At 43.9% G+C, this 21,176-nt stretch overlaps 1 protein-coding gene across 1 annotated transcript; it reads right to left on the bottom strand.

Moving 5' to 3' along the window:
* Positions 1 to 845: 845 nt before the first annotated feature.
* ZDHHC1 (zDHHC palmitoyltransferase 1) lies at positions 846 to 17,809 on the bottom strand. The gene is made up of 10 exons (XM_086469398.1): positions 17,591 to 17,809; positions 15,013 to 15,188; positions 14,277 to 14,378; positions 13,314 to 13,438; positions 12,816 to 12,974; positions 9,233 to 9,345; positions 3,521 to 3,606; positions 2,820 to 2,913; positions 1,737 to 1,842; positions 846 to 1,381 (listed from the first exon to the last, which is right to left on the bottom strand). Exons 1-10 carry the CDS (start codon positions 17,807 to 17,809, stop codon positions 846 to 848), a joined length of 1,716 nt encoding a protein of 571 aa, XP_086325524.1.
* Between the last annotated feature and the right edge of the window lie 3,367 nt (positions 17,810 to 21,176).

Genomic DNA, 21,176 nt, shown 5'->3' with positions numbered 1-21,176 from the left:
ACACAGTGGAGAGCTGTATAGGGACAGGGCAATCCTGAGGTTACTCCCTGACCCCCTGCTGAAGTCCCTGGGCATGATCCAAAGACTGACAGGCTGTAGGCAGATGGGAAATGTAGTTTCCAGGGTGCAGAGAACAGCAGAGATGCAGCCTTGCTCTTCCCCATGCACTCTCCCAGAATGTTACCACAGTACTAGTATGCAGAGGGCCAGGAGGGCACAGCCCTTTCCTGTGGAAAGCACTAGAGTTGTCTCTAGCAACATGCCTACCTCAGGTTTGCCACTTCATTGCCTCTTGCCTTTCGTCGGGTAGCAAGAAATATCTCACTGCAGTCTGATGGCAAGCACACAGTGCAGGGATGAGTCCCTCAGCACTCTACAGAGTCCTAACACTGCAGTCCTTAACCAGTGGCAGCCCTGGGCACATTCCTATCAGGGCAGACTGTTCCCCCTTGACAAGGAGAGTCTCCTTCCCTGGGAGACATTCAAAACCCGTCTGGACGCATTCCCATGTGACCTGCTCTAGGCTAACCTGCTTTGGTGGGGGAGTCGGACCAGATGATCTCCAGCGGTCCCTTCCAACCCCTACCAGTCTGTGATTCTGTGAACTGGGCTTGGGGGCACTCCTGGCTTAGGAGCAGGCGGCAGCCAGAAACAACAATGCAGTGGGGTTTTTACGGCCTCTCAGCTAGTTCTGCTGGAAGATAGACAGCATCAGGTAAAGGGATGCTGCTACCTCCAGGGAAAGAGGTGACTCACCAGAGTCAAGACCTTTGAAAAGCAACATACAAACAGAAAGAGAACCTCTTGCCTTGTCCCCAGAGGCTATGGCTTTAGAAAGCTGATCTCTAGGCCGCTGTGGTGTTTGTCCTTATGTCCTTAAAGCGTGGATCATGTCTGCCCACGTGCTGCTTGCTGGTGCATTTTCTGTGGTGTGGCTCTGATGTGGTTTCACTGGGCTGGGGCTGAGAGACATGAGGTTCTCCACTGCTCTTACTTACAAACACAGCAGGACTCTTAGAAAAAAGTTCCAGGTCTCGTTCCATGCATCTTTCTTGCTGGCAGCTTTTCATTTTTACCTTGTGCCGGGAATACAGATTCTTTTTCCTGTCACCTCTGGGATTGTCTGTGGACAAGGGATAGTGTTGAGAGTTGCTTGAATTACTCTTAGGAGGCCCACGAAGAGCTGTGCTCCCAAGGCGAGTCTGAGCCACAGGAATCTCATCCATGGACTCAGCGGACTCTGAGTGATAGTCAGCTGGAGGTCCTGCTGCCTGGATGAGGCTGATGCTGCTGGAGGGCACAGCAGCTCTCAGAGAGAAAGTTGGCACTAAGAGGCGAAGGCTGTGGGAAGATGAGGTGTCAGCAGGCATGGCTGGGAGCTCTACAGATGGAAAGAAAGGGAGAAGAAGGCTTAAGGAGAGCGAGAGAGATCCCTCAGCCCCATAAAGACATCAAGGAGCCCAGGAACTCTCATACAGCTGATCCACTAGTGTCAAAGAAAATCATATGTATATTTACGCAAAATCAGATATGAAAATGTACAGAATCCTACACTCAGCAGTGTACCCAAGTCTGATCATTCTAGAGCACCTCCAAGCACTCAGAAGCACTCATTTCCCCTTCTTAGGCAAGTTAACTTTCTGACAGTGCTGGATTTTCACGATACACTGCATTTCTGTGTGCCCACAACCAGAAATCCAGTTGAGAAACAGAGAAGCTGACTGGTGTACTCCTACCTGACTGGGGACCTGGGAAAGAGGGCCAAGGTCTAGCATGTGTTTTAGATCTGCCCTCCGCTGCTGAGGAAGAAGCTTTACGCGTCTTTCTTCTTTTTTTCTGCCACTGTGAAAGCACATGGTTCAAGAGAAGGGAAATCACTTTATCAGCCCAAAGTAACGAGTCAGGCAGCTTTTTTAATTGCTACCTCTTTTTAACTCCTTCTATTTCTAATCATGAGCAGTAGGTATGACCAAAGACCAAGAATATTTTATAGTTTAAGGCTGAGTTACTATACTGCAATGACAGAGAACAGGTATTTAATGCACACACACATTATCTGCATACAGTTATTCTCTGTGTGTAGGTACGTTTATGTTGTTGCCTCATACAGCTGGAGGATGTATGAGACACTGGTGGGAAAATGCATTTGTAGAGCCAAACTAGAAGAGGGGACCAAAAGTCACACAGCCCAGGACATCCCAAGAGAGAGACAGCCTCTTGTCTCAAATAAAAGTATAGTTGAAAAGTAGTTTTTCTTATCATCTAGATGATAAGACTTTGATTCATAAGCTTGGAGGAAGCGGGGAGAGCACCACCACCTGCCATTTGAGCAAGGGGGGAGAGCATCTGGCCATAGGTACATGAATATCAAGAGTGCAGAAAGCTTGACTATGGGCAGCTGTTTCATACACTCAAGTTTCATATTCACACACAGCATATTTCCCTGGGCAGGTGCTTTAACATCATATTTGAATGTATAAAGTGTTGGATTTTGCTCTACAGAAACAGGCACAGCTTATTACATCAACAGAGCTGCACAGATACTGTCACTGAACTGCACTGGAGCAGCGAGACATTGCATTACAGCTGAGCTCAGGAGGGAACTGCAGAATATATCTGATCCCATGTGTGAGCTGAGACAGGAGAGCATCACTTGGACGTAGTGACTGCAGGGCACAGCCATACCTGCAGATACATGCTGAGGACAGGAAGGGCAAGTGTCCCAAGGCGGTAACCACTGTTTGCACTAGAGTGAGTGTGCAGCCCTGCACACCATGGCAGCAGCAGAGGTTACAGCACGCAGCAAGTCTCCAGCTTACCTGAGAAGGGACGGCAAAGTGAAGAGCTGGGAGGTCAGGAGAAGAGCTCTGCTCGGGGTCAGCTCCATCATTGTGGACATAAAGCTTGGAAAAGCTAAAACACATGGCAGATATACAAGATGATTCCCTTAGGCACGACTTAACTCTGACGCCCGCTTTGCCTGCATGTACACATCAGCCTGACTGAAGCATCCCCTGCCTTGCACAGCATTCCCAGCAAAACCGCAGGGTAACTTTTCCTGTGCAACTGTGCAAAATATGAAGGGTTTCCTCTCCCTTCCCCAGGGACAGGAGTTAATAAGCAAGGATTAATTAGGAGACAAGGATGCTGTTTTCCCTTGAGTGCTTGCCTGTGTTATAAACTTGGCCGTTGTGATGCACCTTTCGACAACCTGAAATCATATAACTATAATGAGGTCAATATAGGAATTACAGGACAGACCAGGCAGATTTAAGATAATTTTAACATGAAACAGCCTAAACAGATTATTCTAGGAAAGATATTTTCCCAGAGGAGGGGAAGCAAGTACTCCTACAAGTATTTACCCTCCTGAAACTCAAAGATTTCACCATGCTTTGGTCAAAACATTGGTGCTCCCTACCCTCCTAAGTACTTTTGCCTTAGGGTCCATCAGCGACTTTGGTGACAGTTTCCCATTCACCATCCATGCTGTGGGAGACTTATCTCCAGCTTTACTCACCCTTTTTCTGAAGTTACTGTTGAGAACTCCTCTACTTGAATACCAGGATCTGCATATCCAGGGTTAACCGAAAAGAAGTCTGCTTCCTGGGAAAAAAAAAAAAAAGAATTAACATTTTCAGACCAATATGGACACATAGTGGAGAAGAGGAATTTTTCACTACATAGGTGTCTTCCTCCTTCCTCAGCCACATACCAGACATTTTCTGTCCTTACAGTTAACACAGCTGAAACTCAGCAGGAGTCTGCAGCTTAAGAAGATGGAAAACCAAGATGGAGACAATTAGAAGTCCCTGATTCATTCATTTAGTCCAGCCATGTGACTCAAAATCAAATCAGAGCACACTTACGGAGACCAGCTTAAACATTTCTTGGGCCCGCATTCAAAATATCACTTAAAGCCTCCATAAATTATACAGTTCATCATAGAAGCCAAACAGTGAATGAAAAAAACTTCTTTTAAATTCAAAATGGAGGTGAGGAAAATGAGAGCATGCAACATACAGGACAAACATAAAGTACTTTCTGTTTCGTGTGTGAATCCTGTATGGCTAAGACCTGCTGTTTTTAAATGTGGTATATTGCTCATTTGCCTCAGGTATAGATGAATTCAAAGTAATGCCAACTTGAACTTTAAAATCACATACTTTCACAAACATGGAAGACTCAACAAATAAGCCTCCTAAATCCAAGCGTCTACATTACAGAAAAGGGCTCCCAGTTGTCCCTCAAAAGAACACATTAAGATGGTCAGAGTACCAAGTGACGCTGGATATGAAGCCACATTGCCAAAAAGGATAAACTGTGCTCAGAAAAGCCTTGGCACTACTTTTCAGCTGCTCTTAAACTTGAATAATTAGCAAGACAACTTCCTCAAACATTTAAGCGTGGAGTGACTGTAAAGACATACATATTTCAAGACAACTTTTAGGTGGTAAAGACAGAGGGATTTTAAATGCGGTAGGCATTAGCTTCCAAAACACCTTGAACAAGCTCATGAAGACCTATTTGTCTCAACAGCCCAATCAGCAAACTTGAGAAAATTAAGTCAAAGTTGGACGTGCCACAAATGGGTTCCTGAGACACCCAGGGCCTCTGCAACAAATTCATAAACCATCGACCAAAATGCAGAACAGTGAGATGAAGTCTGGTGATGATATTCCCTTATGCAAGGCCATGAAAATGAAAGCCAAACACAAAGAGTTGAGAAGATTCTTGGAGTATTGAATTCTGTGGTGATAAAATAGCACACGAAAATCACTATTGCTAGATGTAAAGATGTAAAGTAATGCATGTGGGAGAAGTACTGTAAACATTATGTAGAAAGCAATGGTCCCTGAACCAGAAAATAATTCATGGAGCTCCACACCCACTGGCAGCCAAGATGTCATTTCAGATGATAGGAATGAAAAGGAAAGGCAAAAAAAAAAAAAAAAAAGAAAAAGAAAACAGAAAACAGCTTCATGTTACTGACTAAATTCATCATCAGCTTGGACACTGGATTCTCTGTAGTGTTCCAGCATCTCTCCCCACAGAACACCTGGAAGAAGGTACAGAGAAGAGTGACAGGACCAATGAAAGTTATGGGGCAGTTTCTATACAAGAAACAGCTAATGGGCCAGGGCTCTTCAGTCAGGAGAGGAAATACTCAGGGCAGGTATGAGTGGAAAAAGCAAATGGGGAATAATTCTTTACCATCTCTCTAACACAACATTTAGGGAGCATCAAACGAAAAAAATCAGGTAGAAGTTTCAAAGGAAACAGAAGAAAGGCTGCATTTTTGACACAGGGTAGAAATAAGCTGTAGCACTGTCTGCTGTAGGATGCTGCAGGTGCTAAACATTACACGGATTTGAGAAGAAATGAGAAGTTTGTGAGAGAAATCAGCAAATACAAAGATGGTCGATGCTCTGTGCTCCAGAAGCCCCTAACAGGTATTGCCAAGTGCTGGGAGAGGGTACTGGGGACTACGACTCCTGCTCTCTCTCAGGATCCACAACGGGCCAGTGTCAGAGCCAGCATGCTGCTCTGATCAGCTTTGGCCAGCCTTCTTTAATCGCCAGAAGAGATAACTCCAAAATTACTAGTTGCTTTTGAACATCTTGGCATCAATATTTGGAGTCTCAGTGCTTGTGTGATTGTTAGATAAAAGAGTTGCCAAACTGGAAAGGGAAAGGCTTCAGGGCACTTGCCTTTTGTAACATGGACTGAGTTTAATTGGTCTTGTAAATTAAAAAAAAAAAAAAAAGAAGTGGAGAGGAATTTGCAGCTGGTTTATAGTGGTAACACAAAATATCAGTGAATTGCTTTAGCAATCCCAAGCGTTAGAACTTTCTGATTTGAGAATTATGCTACTTGGGGCTATTATAGGCAGGGTTTATCCAAGTGCAGGATTAATAATCTGCAGAAATTGACCACATATATTTCAAATAGAACTTGTAACTCAAGTCAGATCATTTCTCTTCATCAACTGAACACCAAAAGTACATAAACATTTCCTCAAATCTCCTCGAGGACCAAATTTTTAACATTTACATTCGAGCCTCATGCACCTGAGTCACAAATGAAGGACATCAGACACAATCATGTGTCACCGTAAGCATACGGGCTGTAGGTCTTTTCAGAGGCAAGCAGGACATGGCCAAAACGAGCTGCAGCTGGAGACATCCTTGTGAAACCATGCAGAGTAACTGAAAACAATCAGGATTCAATGTCCACAGCATACAAACAGGACTGCAGGCCTGCCATTTCAAAGAAGATTAATAAACGATACATCTTGCACAAAACATGACCAACTTCTTTCCAAGCAGGGAATGAAAGAGCTCTTTAAAATCAATTTTGTCCATTTCAGCCTTCTATACATGATGTATAATCAAACCAGCCACATGAAAGAAAGTAACCCATTAGAGCTGATTAGCAGAAGCAAATGGAAGAAGACTTGATCGGGAGAAAAAACAATGTTCTCTCAGTGACAAAAACTACAACCACAGCGCAGAGTCCCAGCCTCCCTCCACTCCCACAGTCATTAGCAGGACAGCCAGCTACAGCTTTTACTCTTGCTGAAACCAGACTGCTAAATCGACAGACCGCCCAAGTTCATTGCAAATCCTGGTCGTGCTCAGACCTCCTCTAGAGGCTGAATACCAGCTGTGTCCACCCCAAGCTTCATGGTTACGACTTCAGGATGAATTCAGCTCCCTCGTTTGCTGCCGCTGCTCTTACCACCCACTTTAGCGACAGCCAGTGCCCTGAAATCTTGTCTGGCTGGAGGGGAGACAAAATTGAACAGGAAAAAATGGTTCTTGTCCCAGAGAAAGTGGGTTTGTTAAAAGTGTCGAGGCTGAGAGTGAAAACTAGGTTTATCTTAACCACATATGGGAAAAGAGGTGCAATATTGAAAATGTGAGGGAAGCTGAGTAAAATCTGTGTCTACTGTTTAAAATCAAAACTCATCAACCTGAATCAATGTCCAAAGCCAGTTCAAAGCTTTAGGAACATGAAAAAAAATCACATCCCAGCTTGCCTCACTATGAAAACCAGCTCCCTGGTGTGAATGCAATTATGCATTAAAGCATCGGGTTTGGTTTAATTTATATTTCTTTGGACTGCTATGCAACTGCCTACAGAAAAACTGTTACTTACACATGCTGCTTTGGGTATAGTAATAGAGGAAAAGGCTCTACATGTCCAACTGTTCTGTGTTTTTTGTGACATCTGAACCGCTCAAGTGTGCAAAATTAGAGCTTCTACTCTGTGCAGGTTCTGAGAAGGATTTTAGAAGCACATAAGAATCCTTTAACCTGAACATAGCCGAACCACAGACAAACATGGAAAACTGAAGTCAAAACCAATACCCAAGCTTGAATAAGGCTCAAAACCAAGGATTAAAGGGAAATGCATGCTGCTTCTTACTCCCTAAAATGAATGAACAGTTAAGACAAAAGTGGGAAGAGGATGATTTCCATTTTATGCTTGCAACATCTTGGATCAATTACAAAGGATCTCTGTGTTCAAGCTAAGGAAGGCTGTAGTCAACACGGCTTACAAAAGGCAAGTCACTTGGTGTACTCCTACACCAATCTATTTGTTTGTGTTTATCTCCGGTTGCTATGTAAGAAACAAAGAAAATCTGGTGGGTTAACATTTTTCTTAACAATGTTACTGGGCATCATCCAGTCTTTCTTGTTCCCCAAGGTCCTGAAACACAGAACTCCTTTTCACCCTGCTTCTGCCAGGCTTGCTGCTTCAAATTAACCATATTCACACAGATCTAGATAAGCACCAGTGCAGAAAGGAGAACATCATTGAATGGCTGCATCCCAAATGTGCACACACACAGCGATCTACCCCTGTTCAGAAATATTTTCAGTAGCATCAGTAACTAGGAAACGATTAGAGCTAATGCTTTATTATTGTTTTAATTTTCATAGTAAGCAAAGCTCTATGAGACAAAGTGCCAAATATTTTTGTTGTTATGGAAACCTCTGTTTAAACTGAAAGTTCAACTTTTCCAAGGCAGTAAAAAACTGTGTATGAAAAGCTGGGGTCTCCATATTACACAGAAAGGGAATTAGCTCACTCACACCTTTGCTGTGATAGGGACAAACCATAAATGGGTCCAGAGTGATCCCAGTATCTCTACACAGAACACTTGGACGAAGCTTGGATTTAATTAATTTCTTGTGAAGTATAAAACTGGTCGCATAGTAGGTAACTTACTTGCATAAAACTAGAGTGAGTCACATGGAATTGCAGAATCGCAGAATAATTTAGACTACGAAGAATTTCTGGAAGTTTCTAGTCCAATCTCCTGTTAAACCAGTACAGAATTTGTCCAGGCAAATTTTGAGTAACTCCAGGGATACAGCTGCCTTTCAGCAAAATAAATTACACTCAGCCTCTCAATTCATATCCGCCAATGCAGAGTGTGACAGCATTAAAGAGCTTGTAGAGCTCTTTTTACAGAGATACAGGTCAACATCATGGTAATCACAAGGATTCTTATCACTGTGTAGACTCAAATCAGAAAAAAGCAGATTATCTAGGTCATTTCTGAACACGACTGGTGTCCTTTTCCTTTTCAAGACGGTTAAACTATTGGTATTATTAGCTGCTTGATGATTAGCCCCCGTTTCTCGAGCCTTAGAGCCTGTCTTGCTTTCAGTTGTGACCTGCAATAGCGCTCACATAAGCCAGCAAGATGTGCACTGCCACCCAAACAGATGGTCCTGTCCTTTCCCATGACAGAACCCTTCCCAGTCTTCAGTCCTCCTCATCTGTGCTGACACAGGCATTTATGTGACTGCTTGGTGAACCAAATAGGAGGGAGATGGGCCAGCTAAACACAAGCTCAACTGTTTTTTCAATAAAGTTTATTCTTACCCAGATGAGTTCCCCCACTCTCTTCACTGCATGACTGTAATGAACAGCTGCGCTGGCAGAAGAGAACAGATAGTGCAGGGCCCAAAACAAGTGGTGGAGGAAGAGAGTGGGTGGGATTGATTCCTTTGAAAGTAGTACCTACTTATGCCTACAGTGTTCATCAAATTGCAGGCCTTACACTCTCTCACATCCTACTCATCCTCCTCAAAGAATCTCTAAAGTCTTATCTTTAGCAACTGCCTCTAAAATTCGGAGCACGCAAAAGTGAAGCAAACTTTACACTGCAGACAAGCAAGGCTGGTTTTGAAAAATGGCCTGAAAGTACGAGTACCTGACCAGGTCTCACTTGGGATGGACAAGACTCCAGCTGCTTGTCCACCTCTTTCACCTCTTGCTGGGGACGCTGCTGCAGGATGTACTCGTATGTAGTCAATTTGTTCCACACTGGGAGGAAAGAAAGAGCTGTCAGTGCAGGAAAAACCACTCCCTGATTACACTTATACAAACAGTCTGAATAACTATACAATCAAATAGTAACTATAAACATGAAAAGACTGATACTCTAAGCCAAAAGTACTTCTGCAGTGTACCTCTTAGTTTATCCGTTACTGTCATCATCACACTTTCTCATAGTCCCACTACTCCTCTAAAGCCTCATCTACATGGTGGTACAGCCTTCTATATTGTAGTAATTTGTTCAGCTCATTGCAGACTAAATCCATCATTCATACCCAATGTGGGTAAGACCAGTATCATATAAAAAGCTCAGTGAGTAGTCAGAAGTATGTGGTGCTACAAGGTGAAAAGAAATTCAGCACGTTAATGAGTAAAAGGGACTGAGGTACTTAATGTCCAAAACAGCAAGCATCAAATGCACAGCTTACCTCTTGCCAAATACATGTGCCCAGAGTTTACATGTGCCTGAGTTTATGTGCTCTTAAGGTCCCACACACAAACACATCTGCTTCCATGAATGACCAAAAGCATGTACATTTCTGAGTGGCTTGGTTTCTTCATGTGACCCAAAATGTTATGAGGATCCAAAACTCAGTCATTCCTTCCATAATGACCTCATTATGGTAAGTATTTTTAGAGCACAAAACCCAGAAATGGATGCTGAAGGTTTTTAGTCCACAGCCTGGTAGTCATTCTTCCTTTTTACAGAAGCAGAGTAGTTAAAGCAGATGCCTAGCATGGGGACATCCAGACTAAAATCCTTCCTCTGCCCAAGACATTTGTATCAGTGATATCTTACCTCTCAAAACCATGCCCTAAACACAGGGCTACTTCCCAGGGAAATGGGGGACAGCAGAGGAGAAGGAGCCCCTCCTGTTAAAGCAATGACCTTATGAAGAAACAGGAATTCAAGAGGCATTTGGCCAGGAAGACAGAGCATAAAAATGAATGCAAGTCTGCAGCCAAGTGATTAGCAAATGCGCTTAACGAGGACAGTGCAGGGTGCTGGCAAATGCTCCTGGAATGGTACCATATGCTTTATTTGAGAAACCGAATACTGCTTCAGAGGCAACGGGCTATAAACCGTTTTTAACTTAGAGTTTGTTTGCTTATGAATACTTAACAGTGTAACTTTAAATATTTTAATGGAGCTATTTAGTTAAAAAATACTGCCTTTGGCCAGATAACACTGCAGCACATACTGTACAATATATAATCATAGCCCATGAAGAGCCCCATACCCTTTCCTATATGCCCTTCCTACCTTCCCTACCATTTTTTTCTTTTTATTCTGCTTACTATTAACCTCTCAGTATTGAAGAAAAAAATAAATCCCCCCTCCAAACTTCTGAAGTGCCATGCTTCACTGAATGCCTCTAGAACTGAGTCTCAGTCAAGACTGGTAATTTTGAATACATGGACCTACTATTTTGAGAATAACCTACTTCCTTCCTTTTGAGTGACAGCAGTGAGTAATTAAAATCAGGACAGTAGTTCTGAAAATTTCACTGTACTTGTAACAAAACTAGATTCTAAAATTTTCCCAGTCATATCTGACTTAAGCCATTTTTTTTTATGTGAAGTTTAAAGGTAATACCACTCACTGGGGTGCTATTTTCTTTCTGCAATTTAATTTAAAAAAAAAAAAAAAAAAGTTTATTAAGAAATATTCATAAACAGTAATTACATTTTAACTGGTAAATTGTATTTCTCGTCCCAAAAGAGGTTAGACAGCTCATTCTGACACGGTCTACCTTAAAGCATTCATATAAGGCTCTTGACAAATATAGGTGTGGAATAAGAGGAATTTAAACCAGACGTCTGTCTGTAGTACTTTGTCTACCTCCCTGAATCCCAGCTGTAATGCATACTCATATGAAACATGCAATGTAGGCTTCAATATGGTAACATCACTCCTTTTAACAAGGACTGACATATTGCACTTCTGCACAGCTGGAAACAGTTTCAATAGGGTAGCAGATTTTAATGGAATAAAATGTTAACAAAAAATAACAATTAAATTCTGTTTCCAAGTCTTAAAGATTTAAAATAGGGCCAGGAATAAAAGTTAATTTAGCTCCAAATTTATTCTGAAAGAGGAAAAAAAATCACTCCAAGACAACAGCAACAAAAAAAATCCCTCAAATCCAGGGCAGAACTAGGGTTAACACATTTCTGTTTGACAAGAGAAAGCATGTCCCTATCCCAAGGAGGGAGTACCCTCTTGTGGAAGCTGTACACAAAGACAGGATAAATACCGCTCAGTACTAAGCCGAATAATCCTTTCTTTTTCATCCAGAAGAAATCTTTCTGGAGCAGACCCAGCTTTGTTATGCTTTTAGTCTTTCTACAGTGCTCGATTGACCTTTGAAATCTCCAGGCATTGCCATTAACCCAGCAAAGTCCATTCCACCAAGAAAGCAAAATTGCAGCATGATCAAATTTAAGTTAAGCTCAAAGTGGCTGTAAAAGGAAAACAATGGTCAATGACCTTACTGACTGTAACCTTAATGCCAGCTGAGGAACACTCACCCATCCAATGCCACACTTCAGCAGTGCAACTATTTTGCTTCCAGAGCTGCGCTGGTTTGTGCTGACCTAGTTTGTGTTGGCATCTGCATCACCGTTAACTGACAACCTAAAGATCCATCCAAGGATCCTCTGTAACTGCTGTCCTCATTTCTCTTCCACCACATCGTTCTTCCCCAGTTTTGGCACCACCGACTACTGCAAGTGTAAGATCTTCTCTGATCATGACTTACATCAGGCAGCCAAATAACATTGGCTGCATTTTAGACGATGGCTGAAAAAAGGTATTTGATGCCCATCTGTACATAAACAAACATAAATATCCCTTCTTGACACAGCTACAAGTAGGAGATCTAACGAGAAGCCTTTCTGAAAACCTTTTCCTCTGAATTCCACAATTTTCTTTGTATCGATACGGTACAACTTCCACAGAGGCACCTTGACCTGAACGTCAGGCCCCCTATTAGAAATTCAGATCAATACTGTCCACATTTCTCCAGGGTAACAGAGAAACAGGCTGTCTCGCACAACAGAAGTTCTGCGGACTGCAGTGAAGAGACTCACAAAAGCCTGTATGCGGAGCCAATCTGAATCTGCCATCACTGGCACTGAGCTGGAATCAACCCATTCAGCCCACCTGGCCTCTCTACTGCTTTCCCAGAGGTGTTCAGTTCCAGGACAACATAGCTTAGACACATGAACGCACAGGCCCAACGCAAGCCCCATATTGCACATGCACTGATAAGCCTACCTGGTACTGAGGGAAAATCAGAAGTATAATGTTAAACGTGAATTTTCTACCTTTTCAGTGACAATCTTGCACAATGTGTGTATACTTGTGACATGGATGGACACACAGTGGATGCAGAATGAGTAGAAGCTAAGCAAAAATGAAATGAGGATGCAGATGACAGGAACATAACACCTACTGAGATAGATGTGAAAGATCAAGAGATGGCCTAGCAGGATCACGGTCATAAGGCTCAGAAGAATAAAAATCCCAGCCATGACCAAAATGGCAGATGTCTCAGTCTCAACAGGAGCTGCAGGAAGAAACACAAACCAGCGCTCCGTGTTGTTCTTTAGAGCTGTAAAACAAAAACAGTTGGAGGTAAGTAGATTGTCCAGATATTAAATCTCTCTAACCAAACCTTACAGCAGGAAATATTGTTAACTCAAAAGTAGCCGCAGACCCATTATGCGCTGGAGGCCTAAGAAATCTTGTGTCTGCAAGGCCTTTAGGAAGAGCAGTTCGCTCTGTAAGGACAGACATTCAGTCCAGCAGAGCAGAGATACTCTTGCAGAAGTATAAAATTGAAGGAGCAAGGAATGGAGTTCCTCCTCAGTGGGAGAGCCCAGTCAATCCAATCCCATGTTGAGAGACGCTGGCTGATTCACAGGATGCTCAACTGAAGCACTGCTAGTACCATCAAAGTGCTGGTCGGAGCGAAGCATCATGGGGTCAATGAAGAACTCCACAAAGATGTAGCAAGCGACGAGCAGCAGAAGCCCAAGGCCCAGAAAGGCAGACAGCACGCTATTCAAAAAGAGCCTGCCAAGAAGGTGAGAAGTCTGAGTGGCTTCAAGAACATCACACATACAACTCAAAATCCCAGCTTCTAATAAAGATGGAGACACAGACAGCCATCCCAAGTCACTGTGACGTTTTCTTACACTTATCACAGATAATGCCAAACAGGCTTACTTCTGATTTGTTACCCTGAGGGACAAAATGGTGACCCTTCAGAGCAACCGTGGTTACAAAACAGTCAAGTATATCTAGGACAGACAAAGCGCTCCCTGCACAAAATCTGAAGGCAGTGTAACAGGGCACTCAGCAGTAATAACTCTTTGCTTTCCAAGTGCAGGAAAGTACACTGAGAAGCAATGATCAGTGACAGCCTCCTTATTCTTTATCTGAAACGTGGCCCGGAAGAGAGGTGCCTGTATGCTGCCATAACTCCTGCCAACTGGCAAGTCTTGTAGGCAAGCATGCAATCTGGATGCAGGTTGTTTCAGAGATGGGAACAGCACAATCGCGGTTCTATTCCCACTCCAGCTCGCAGAAGCATTAAGGACACCCAATTAATATCCCATAAGCTTTTACTAATACCAAATAATAAGATTATGTTCTCTGTTTTTATTCGTAGATGTTCAGCTACAAAATTCTAAATGTAGGAGCTTTATCCCTGGTTATTTGAATGTCACAATCATGCTTGCACTCTCCATTGAGTTTTCTCATGCCTGATTTTATTCAGTCAGGATCTGAAAGAAAAGTGGTTCTGTGTGGCTGAGTACAGGCTGGACTGAGATGTAGGAGAATCTCAGGAAGAGAAGGAGTGACATTACTGATGCAGTGTTGTGCTCCCATCACAACCCCAGGCTCTTACCAGTAATTTCTCTCTCCCACACAGTTGTTGAGCCATTTGCAGTGGTGATCAAAGCCACACACACACTTGTTGCAAGTTCCACAGTGCTTTGACTTAGCACTCCTGCCAAAGAAAGGGTGGCGTTAGCATGGCAGTACCAGCTCATTACCACAACTTCCCAGTGACACAAATCCAGTGGCATACAGCAGTAGAGATCCCAGTAATAGTGAGAAAACCTTCTACATCTGGAATAGTTCGACACCCAAATGTACTGGCCACATCAGCCATCATTGGACCACAATCCCAAACACTGCAAAATTTGCCTCTCAATGCACTGTGTGATTTCTAATTTGGAGAGCATCGATTTCTTATTTGAAACCCTTTAGCAGTTCCACAAAGCTCAATCTTAATGTCTGCCCTCCAAGCACTTCCTGCTACCATTATTAGCATCTAGCCAGATACAAGCACACACACACAAGCTACACGTTGTAAGGTCAAACACCAACATCCAGATAACACGGAACAGTACAGTCCTCTCCACACAACATGTGAGCAATTAAACAAAACACAGCTCCACGCGCCCATTTGACAGCAGGCACCTACCCAACTCACTGAACCCTGCCACAGGATGAACTTTAACTTGTGCTACAGAGCTTCAGGGGCTCAATATCAATCTTACAGTCTAACATTGAAGACTAATGGTGAAGTGTAATGATGAAGAAGACAGGGTAGTAGAAGCAAAAGAGAAGATACTTACACATCTACATCACAGACACGGCAATGATGGTTTTCAATGACATGTGCATGTTGATTACGATTGAAGGTGGCCAGAGGCCCTAGATAGTTTTTTTCTCGCACATTTGCATCCGCAGGATCAATGGAGACTGCAGTAAGATGAACAACTAAATGGTAGATAAAACACACTCCTGGACACTGAAGTACATTGTTAAGGATTGTATGAGTGATTTAATGCATATATTGTTATCCTTAATACACAAAGCCCACACAGATGAGAAATACATGGCTTAGAATTAGAAATCGCTATATAACTGATTGCAGCACATTACTCTGAGCTTTAACAGAGACATTTGCGTTGCAGTAAATATCCTCTGGAAAAAGGTAACTAAATCTCCAGGAACAGCCCTCCTTATCATGTACTACTCTGCCTCACAGAAATGTCCCTCCTAGCACAGGAGTTTTTAAAAATTACCTTTACTTACCAGAATCTGACCCCATACGCAGACTGTTGACATAGGTCCACGTTTCTCAGTCCATACAGATTCCTTGGAAAGGAACAGCCAGTTAAGGCCGTGCACACGCCCCTTCACAAGATCAAACTTCCAAGAAAGAAAAAAAAAAAAAAGGTTACATCAAGGAACTAGTACTGATCACCTTGCTTTCCTTTTTCTTAGTCAGAATCCTAGTGAAGAGGATCACTCCTTTAAAGCAGGCTCCTACACAATTTGCAGACAGACAGTATCCAGGATTTGTCATTATTGCTTGAAATATCACCTGTTTGAGTTCTTACTTCTAAACGCAGCAGCAAGTCAGAGCAAATACGCTTTCACAGCACTTTTGATCAGACTACCTGAAGAAATGCTGATATTTGGAAAGAATATACAAACATGTAGGAATATGCAAATACGTAAGAATATACAAACACAAAGCAGCAACCCTGCATGCCTGGAATACCACTGTGCTCGAGAGTTTGCTTCTCACTACACTGCAACTAAATGAGCAGGTGTGCAAAACCTAACCTTCCAGTTTATTTGTTACACAGCCAGATGTGCACATCATTGATCGTACTAAGGCCTATGGAAAATAGAGCAGTGTAGTAATGAAAAAAGGGAGGTTTTTGAGAGGTCTAGCTGACTGGAGCGCTGATAACTGGTATAGCAGAAGGGGAAGGGATTTGCCTTTGACACAAAAGAGACATTAGTGCTTTATTAACTGGTAGCGAAATTCTGGGATACACTAGTCTGTTGAATTAGAGTGACTTTAGATGAGTTACGAAGATATTTGGTAGACCAATTCATGAGGTTTGAACCATGATACCAAGGATTTGGGTAAGATAAGCAGATGCAAACCACTGTGAACTAATGATATTAATGCTTAAATCATGTAGGTGATAAGCAAAAGCATCCCAAACACATCAAAGGCTCCATAGACATACAAAATCAGATGTATAGATGATGTAAGAGCACATCCCATCTCTTCAGAACTTTTCCCAAGATTCTCACTGTAATCTCTCTTAGTTATCTGGTTCTGCTAAGGAAGCACTAAGTAGCACTGAGCCACTTGGTCAATTTTATTTTCACCAGGAAGATGTTATTGGAGATGAAAAAAGCAAACACTTGCTCACAAATGACAAACCCTCATCAGGTTGTTAAGCACTAAATTCAAATCTCAGGATACCCTCTTCCAGCCTGCCACTCCCCAGGCAATCTAGTCCCCCAGAAGCCAGGGCCTGGCCTTGAGGAAGTTCCTTCCCTGGGTGCAGGTGACAGTACAAGGTGACACTGGGAGCACTGGGATTGTTCCTGAACACACCCCATCTCTCCTTCCCAGCTGCAGAAGCAACAAGCGTGCACAGCTCTAGGAAGGTGGGTTGAGGACAGGAGGTGGAAAACACATCAGGCTGGGCTGGGTTAGGCTTTGCTGGGCAGCACACCAGACAAGATGCTGACACAGCATAGGCACCTCATCTTCTGATACTGCCCACATTTAGAGGACAGTCAGACATGTGTTAAACTGCTGCTCGAGACCATCCCATGACAGACCTTTCCTCTGACCTTCACACTCCACCACCTTGTTGTTCACTCACCGATTTTCTACAGAGGCCAGGGGAGGGCCCTGGGAGAAGATCAAGTGCCAGCTATCACAACCAACCACACCATATAATCACAAACATAGAAAGATGCCTTTCAAGACTCAAATCAGCACAGGGAGTTGTGGCTGCTCATCACGGCAAGGAGGTTTCAGGATGGGCTTTTTTAGTACGACTTCCCTCAAACCCTTGTAGAAAAATAGTATAAAGCAAAGGAGACACACAGGCAGAAGTAGACAGCAGAAATGCCTCGAAGACAAAGATCATAAACTTAACAGGGAGTGATGAAGGAGACAAGCAGAATGTTAGTGACCTACCTAAAGCTGAGGACAGAGAAGATCTCAAAATAACTGGTTTCTATAGACATGAGAAGATCAAGATTATAGTCACAGTTTAGAAAAAGATTCTGCCTCAGCTGCTTTCTCCTATGCTTTCTATGCTACCTATTTTAAAAAAATCCCACTGATAGTTTATTACAGTCCACATTCTCCTCTTGACCAAAGGATACGATATAGCCAGCCGGCAGCCAGTGGGGGGGCAGGAGAGGAACCAGGATTCCAAAGCCAACCAGTGCAAAGAAGAGGTACAGCAACCAGGCAATAATCTGGAAAAGGTGCAGAGGCCAGCTCCAGCCATTCCTTCGAGCGCGTTGGACCTGCACCTCAGGAACAGCTTCACCCAAATTCTCTGGAGCTGTCTTATTAGAAGGTTTGTTGCAGATACTCATCTACAGAAATCAAAAATGGAAAACAAAAAAATACGTGATATACAAAAATATTGTGATGGAGCCCTGGTCCTGCAGCTATGTTCTAGGGTGGACAGAAAGTTGGAGGGACTAAAAGGACAAGACATCTGAGGAGAAACTTCTCTCTGCACAGGGAATTTGTGATTGATAGTAACAAAAGGGAAAAAACAACTACATACTCTAAAAGCAGGATCTGTTGTCTGCGTGAAACAACAACATCCCAAACTTTCAGCTAAGGGGAACTTGCGGGTTTTGCCAGTTTTTAAATGGATCTAGATTTAAATTGAGTAAAAAGAGCAAAGAGGGTATTTTGGTGGCAGTCCAGAGACGGAGTATGATATGTGGTGGTCTGGGGATGTGTTCGTGTTAGAATGCTGTTGCAGACAATGGCAGAACAAACGCTTTCACCAGTCTCGGATACGCCATGCAGCACAGAGAAGTGTAGTGAGAGCGGGTGGCCCCATTGGAGCACGTGGTCTGAAACTGCAATTTAGCACTACCCAGTGTCCAAGAAATCAGAGACTCCTTTGTCAGCAACAAAGGAAGCGGAAAGACTAGAAACTGAAAAAGTGAACTTCAGTGACAGAAAGGGGAAAAGAAGCAGGAGTTACTCCACAACACAAGCATAAAGCAGACTGTTGCTACAATAACTGAACAGAAAGTGATGTATGCAGGACACCCAGGCAGGAAGCAGCTTGATTATTCAATGTCCTACATATATGTCTGGAGTGCTGGCAGGAGAAAGCAAGACTCAACCATAAAGAGGAGTTACAAACCATAACCTGGGAAGTTTCTGAAGTTTAGGATTCCTGTTTGCACAGCTCAGAAGTGATTCCTCCTGTTTTCAGCTTGTGTTGGATTATTAGTTGTTGCCTTTGTTTGCCACAGAGCCAGGGTGAGCTTTTAACAATGGAGAGCTGGGCTGCTCTGCTTCACGGAAAACTTGCATGCCACAGATACAAGGGAGCACCCTACAGGCAGCAGGTCAGGGGTAGCATGGCAAAACTGGCATGAAGAAGCTCTGCTGGACCTGACCTGACTCGAGGTACCTCTGCACCACGCTCACTGCTCCTTAGTAACTAAAGAGGATGTTAAATTAACATCCAGCAGGGATAAGCAACTTCAATCAGTCTGATTAACTTGCACATGAGCGTGCTGAAAGAAAAGGAGGAAGTCTCTAGCTCACTTGTAGTATTTTTGATAATGGTTCCAGTACCAGAAAAATGCCAAAAGCCTGGAAGACAGCAAACATGCCAACGTCCTGCAAGAGCGAGCAGAACAATTCAGATCTTGGTACCCTAGCGGTCCTGCATCAGTCCCAGGCAAAGGGCTGGAAATGTCTTTTGGAGTCAGCCAGTAAGAAGTAGTGGGTAAGAATACAAAAGAACGTAATTTATGCTCGTCAGCACAGCCTTATCACCAAGCAGGCTGGAAAAAAAAAAATCCTATCTTCAGTCTTTGAAGAAATTAGCAGTATCTGCCTGCATTCATAGTCTAAATCGCTACGTGGCAACATCAGTGATGAGAAATAGTAACTAACCATGTGATACTGTTCTCATTAGGCTGTTGAAAACTTGCTTGCACATTGCTTTGAGCTATCTGTTACAAAAACATTATTTGAAGAAAAAGATTATTTGAAGACATTCCCAGGTTTCTCCTGTCTCCTAATCAGACCCTGGCTGGGGAAGCCAGGCCCACCCAGACTTTGGAATCCCTGCTTTGCTGCAAGATTTTGCTGTTTTATAACAACACCAGATGCTTTTAACATTACGTTATTTAACACCAAAAACTTTGGTACAATTCAACAGGATTTTTTTAGGTGGTGAACTGCAATTAAAGCAAAATTAAGCTACTGAGTTAAGCTACTCCTGGCCAAACTATCCCGAAGTCTGCAGTCCCCCCACAGCAGTGTTGGTCTAGTAACAGAGTCTCCAGAAGGAAGAAAGCTGCATGTAACGCTTCAGCTGTCCTATTTCAGAAGCAAAGTTCTTCTTGCCTTTCCCTTACAACTCAGTGGCTTCTCTTGTAGCTGATGCACTGATTATTCACAGATGCTGATGAAAAACAAGGCTATATGTGAAAAGACTGGAGGATGCAGCATGCCCCCTTCCCGGTGGGGTGTTCTATGCTGTGGGTATGCCCAGCACTCCGTCTACCCAGCTGCAGAAAACATTGACTACAAAAAACACAAAGGGCACGAAGTCACCATCAGGGCTTACTCCGTCACCGTAGACAAAGGAGAGGTAACTGAGTTGACGCTGGTTGTTAACTATACTAGTTAGTTAACTAGAAGTCACCCGGGAGTTACAGGTTCACCCCTTCGGGTGCTCAGCCACCGGACAGCCAAGTGCTGGGCAGCGGGAGGGAGCATGCAACCAGCCGCGCTGGGACACAAGCACCTCCCGGGGCAGGCACCGGGGACCGGGCCGAACGAGCAGGGTCCCGGGCAGCCGCTCTGGGGAGGGCCGGACAGACCCCTCCCGCGGGTCCGCCACCTCCATTTTTCTCACCTTCTTTCCGCAGAGGCGGTTGAGAGCGGCCCCTTACCCGCCTCATGCCCAAGCGGGTAGCGGGGCCTCCAGCTGAGGCCGCTGCGGCAGGTCCCGGCGCCTCCAGCGGGCTTAGGCCGCTGGGCCCGTCGCCACGGCAACGGACGGGGCTACGGCGGGGCGCAGGCGACAAAAAACGCCGGGCGCGGTTCGGTGGGGGAAGGAGTGAGGCTTCCCTCCATAACAGCCGGGTGTGGGGTCTTCGATGGACTTGCAGGCACCCGGGGCCTGTGGGCCCAGTGAAGGCCTCACACCCGAGGCCTTGCAGGCCCAGCAAGGGACACACACCCGGAGGAAGCCGGGGTTAGTAACTTTGTTAATATATGTATTAGTTCAGATTATACACTGTGGTGTAACGAGGTAGTGGAATTTTACTGGAGACTTTGGTGTTGTTCACGCTGAAGCAAAACAAACGAAAGGACAGCCCGGCCCTGGAAATAAGGACCTTGCTTTGTGGAAGCTTTGAGCTGACCACAAAGGATAAAGGATACCCCTTGGCGACTGAGGTAACACCAGCCCCTCTGACATGGCTTTGAAACCCAGCATCTTCGGGTGTCATAGATCAGAAACTCCAGGGATGTCTGGATCAATAGAGAAGCAGAAAGAATGCTGGAAAAATATCATTGCTTTGCAAAGTTTTACTATGACTAGTAATCAGTAATGTGGGTGTTGGTGGTCAAAGTTGTGTTGCCCTTGAAGGTTTGAAGGGTATAAGAAACCTGTGCAAGACCACATTTAGGGTGCCCAGTTTACCTGGGACACATCATGCACAGGAACAAATATTTACCCTTGTAATTCTC

This window comes from Leptosomus discolor, chromosome 8 (genome assembly GCF_034619465.1).
Source record: "Leptosomus discolor isolate bLepDis1 chromosome 8, bLepDis1.hap2, whole genome shotgun sequence".
Taxonomy (NCBI): Eukaryota; Metazoa; Chordata; class Aves; order Leptosomiformes; family Leptosomidae; genus Leptosomus; species Leptosomus discolor.
Note: the sequence above shows the minus strand (reverse complement) of the source record. Positions and strands in the feature narration are given on the sequence as shown.

Bases quoted from the DNA above. Each gene is read 5' to 3' on its own strand.
- ZDHHC1 (XM_086469398.1), bottom strand. From the start codon at position 17,809: ATGAGTATCTGCAACAAACCTTCTAATAAGACAGCTCCAGAGAATTTG. The intron at 9,346-12,815 runs GTAGGTGTTATG...CTTTCCTCCCAG, and splicing joins GATCTTTCACATCTATCTCA to TGTGGAACAAATTGACTACA. The intron at 1,382-1,736 runs GTAGGAGTACAC...TTCCATCTGTAG, and splicing joins TTTCCCAGGTCCCCAGTCAG to AGCTCCCAGCCATGCCTGCT.